General features: G+C 39.0%; 1 protein-coding gene across 1 annotated transcript; it reads left to right on the forward strand.

Annotated features, from left to right (window-relative positions):
* Positions 1-1,357: 1,357 nt before the first annotated feature.
* On the forward strand, positions 1,358-1,861 carry LOC118839626 (60S acidic ribosomal protein P1-like). The gene has a single exon (XM_036747119.1). The coding sequence runs from the start codon at positions 1,482-1,484 to the stop codon at positions 1,827-1,829; it is 348 nt and encodes a 115-aa protein (XP_036603014.1). The 5' UTR covers positions 1,358-1,481; the 3' UTR covers positions 1,830-1,861.
* Positions 1,862-4,180: the final 2,319 nt, after the last annotated feature.

The raw sequence follows: 4,180 nt of genomic DNA on the forward strand, positions 1-4,180 counted from the left end.
GAACAAGCATTATAGAGAGCACAATGAAAGAACAGGATAATTTTAGAGTGGGGGTTGAGGAAGAAAGATTGGATTGAGGGGGAAGGGAACAAAGGAATAGACAATAGGGGATAGATAATGGGGTTTAAATAATGTCAGCTAGGAGTTTATAATCACCATAACATAGAGGTTATCATGGAGTGGGAACTTGTTAATTATTGAGGAATGAGTTCATGTAAGTTGTGAACATCCTTAGGTGTCTGGCCTCAGGCTGGAATTCTTTTATAAGGTAATTCAGCTCAGGTGAAGGAGAGCAGAGAGAAACAGAGATGGAATGTTTTTTTTTTTCCTTCCTCTGCAGGTAGTCCAGGTTAGGCAAGAAGATCAGTGGAGGGAGCCTGAAGGAAAGGAATTTCTTTGTTCAGGAAGTCAAAACATGCCAGCTCATGAGACAGGAGAAGGGAACATGATAGAATATCATCCTTCTGCATCTTCTGAAGCCAAGATTACAGGTAAGGGAACCAGCAAAATGGATTGGCATCTCTATGTCCCTTGCAGACAATGGTCCCTGCAGAGAGGAAGAGACCAATCAATGAAACTGGTTTGAGATGAAATGGCTTCCTTTTCCCTCCCCTGTAGTCAGAAGGTGGTCAGGCAAAAAGACTGGTATATGTTGGAATGGTGTTTCTCTGTTCCATACAGGATCACAGAAATTACCTTTCCTCTTCTCTAGTTTTCTCAAATTACTATTCTAGCACCCATACAAGTTTGAAGTCACTTTCAATAAAGCAAAATGAAAACTTTTGTACCTAAATGAGTAGTATGCCAAGTGGGCTCATCCCAAAAATAATTTGTAAGCAGATATTTCCATTTTGATAAAAAGTTAATAAATGTTAGTTGAAATGAAATTTTATCACTCTGGGTGATGAAGTACAGTTTATTTGCTTATGGACCAATACCATAACTGAGCACGTCAAGTCCAAGTACCTTTATGTATTTTTTACTACACATTTGGAATATTTCAGTCCAACTTATAGGAAAGGGAGGGAGCACCCAAAAGATGACCAGGATGTTGAGAAAAAACTAAACTGGGCTATATGAGGATTGATTAAAGAGAGTATAAAACAGAATGAACATGGTCGTTATTTTTAAATATCAAAAGGGTCGTCATATAGAAAGGGGATTAAACCAATTTAATGTGACTTCAGAGAACTAAGCCTGATGAGCAGAAAGTACCATAGAAAATGTTAAATTTGGACTTAACATAAAAATTTCCTAACAAGTAGAGCTGTCCAAAAGTGGAATGAGTCGTCTTAGAATTAACCAACCAAGAAGCCAAGCCGCGGGGATATAAAGCGCCGCGCTGGCCCGCGGATCTTTCTCTTCAGTTGTCTGTAAGGTGCTCGGTTCTTCTTCGGAAGCTAAGGCCGTGTTGGGGTGACCCCTCACTTCAGCCGGTGACTAGCACCACTACAAACAAGTCTCCTCGTCCATCCGCTGAAATGGCCGTCTCCGAGCTCGCTTGCATCTACTCTGCCCTCATCCTTCACGACGATGAGGTTACGGTCACGGAGGATAAAATCAATGCCCTCATTAAAGCAGCAGGTGTAAATGTTGAATCATTCTGGCCTGGATTATTTGCAAAGGCCCTGTCCAATGTAAACATTGCAAGCCTCATCTGCAATGTAGGAGTTGGTGGACCTGCCCCAGCAGAAGGGGGTGCTGCCCCTGCTGGAGGGGCTGCTCCTGCTAGCACAGCTGCCCCAGCTGAGGAGAAGAAGAAAGAGGAAGCAAAAAAGGAAGAATATGAGGAGTCCAATGATGACATGGGCTTTGGTCTGTTTGACTAGATAATTTTTTGTAACATTAAATAAAAAGCTTGACTCAATTAAAAAAAAAAAGAATTAACCAATCAATAAGAACTTATTAAGTACCTGCTAAGTGCTAGATACTGTGCCATGGATACAAACACAAAAATGAAATGATCTCCACCTTCCAGGAGCTTATAGTCTACTTTGGAGACAGCATGTTGTTAAAATATACATAAGAAATATACAAAATAAATGCAAGATAATTTGGGAAGGTGGAAGGCACTAACAGCTGGGAGAATCAGGAAAAACCTCATGTTGAAGATGGCATTAGAATTAGTCTTTGAAGGAAATGGAATTCAATGAGATGGAGGAGAGAGAGCATATTCTGGGCATGTAGGGTGGCCAGCACAGAGGCTTGGAGACAAGAGATGAAGTATTTTGATTGAGGAACAGCAGAATACCAGTTTTGCTGACCTGTAGAGTACTGGAAGAGGAATAAAGCACAATAAGGCCTGGAAGAATGGTTGGGGCAAATAGTGCAGCTTATAGATGATGCTAGAGATAAAAGTAAACTTTTAGATGTTATTAGGGGCAGCTAAGTGATGCAGTGGGTAGATTGTTGGGCATAAAGTCAGGAAGACTCATATTCTTGAGTTCAAATCTGGCTTCTTCAGATACTTAGTAGCTGTGTGACCTTGGGCAAGTCACTTAATTCTGTTTGCCACAGTTTCCTCATGTGTAAAATGAGCTAGAGAAGGAAATGGCAAACTACTCTGATATCTTTGCCAAGAACCCAGATGGGGTCATGAAGAGTTAGACCAAACTGAAACAACTGAACAACAAGAACAGAGTTCATTGAGCAGGGGAATGACAGGGTCAGACATGTGCTTTAGGAATGCAATCTTGACAATTAAATGGAGGAATAGAGCAGAGAGAGGTCTGATGTGAGGAGACCTCTTGTCTGGGCAAGAAGTGTAGAGTAGATTACCTGTAATGTCCCTTCCAACTCTGGAATTCTATAATTACATGGATTCCAGAACTTGCTTAACTATAGACAGGAGACTTTATAGTCTAGTCATATTTTTTATTACTCTTCCTTTCCTCATTATTTTTAAGGAACTTTTGTCTAGGTTGCTCCAGACATTTTTTTCCATCAAACATCAGTTTATACTTACATATGTGACCAGAGAAGGGGATAGGAAGCATTATTATTTTGAAAAGTAGAAAATCACCTGAAAGATCTCCTTACCAATTTTCTCAGGATTACAAATGAGGGAGATAGAAATGGGGAACAATCCTACCATTGAACTTCTAATCTAGTGTCCTACAGAATTTTTCATGTCTTTCTCTGGATCCAAGTTATATATGTTTTAAAATTCTAAAAACAAATCATGTTGGAAAAATGGTAATACAAAATATACTCTATTTCTATTGAAAGAACTCAGAGTTATTTCAGTTAAAACAAGATAGACTCTTGTTGGACAAAATTCACCACCACTTAATAATTGTTTGGAGTTGTGTGAGAAGTATACTGTCTTCAGTCAATTTCTCAGAGATAAGTTAGACTACTCTCTGTAACTATAGCAACTACTTGGCACTTCCCTTGGTAACCTTCAAAGAGATGAAAAGGAAAGAAACTAAAGTTCTCTTGTATTTCTAGAAATTTTCCATGTTCAGAGCTAAGGACCTTTTTCTGGGCATCTTTAACTACCCCTTCCCCATTATCCAATGGAAAGGAACAGAAGAATGTTAGGTCCAAGGAGTTTACCTAAAAATTGACCATTTCTGAAATATTCACAGAAACAGCTTTCATTTTAATGCGCTCTATCCATGATAGGGGAGGTGTTTAAGTTAGATTTCCTAGGTCTGCAGTATCTGGTACAGTACTCAATGATAATGAATGTGTTTGAATAGCTAGGGACCAGAAAAGACCAAATGAACTAGTTGAAATGAGACCTTAGACAACATGTATCCCTGAGGCATGGCTTGGCCAGAGGATTGCAAGGAAAATCAGAACAACTAGCATGGCAAATAAAGGCAACTTCTCAAAAAACAACAAAACAACAACAACAACAAAAAGCCCAACAAGTTTATGAGGCATGGGACATTAAATTTAATAGGTTATAAAGCATGATTAAATTACAAACATACTTTTCATTACCCTGTTCACAATAAAGCGATGCCACGCCTGTGATGATCTGTGGCAGTAATGATACCCATGTTTATCCAGCAGCAGTAGCAGAATTTTCTGTGTGAAAAGGACAGCCATTGAAGGAAAACACATACACACCCCATTTTATTTTTTAATTTAATTTTAGTGACTTTAATTTTGTTGTCATTTTTGTTTTCTTTCTTTCTTCTCTTCTTTCTTTCCTCCCTCCCTCCATTTC

This window comes from Trichosurus vulpecula, chromosome 2, assembly GCF_011100635.1.
Source record: "Trichosurus vulpecula isolate mTriVul1 chromosome 2, mTriVul1.pri, whole genome shotgun sequence".
Taxonomy (NCBI): Eukaryota; Metazoa; Chordata; class Mammalia; order Diprotodontia; family Phalangeridae; genus Trichosurus; species Trichosurus vulpecula.

Coding starts and splice junctions, on each gene's coding strand:
- LOC118839626 (XM_036747119.1), top strand. CDS start 1,482: ATGGCCGTCTCCGAGCTCGCTTGCATCTACTCTGCCCTCATCCTTCAC.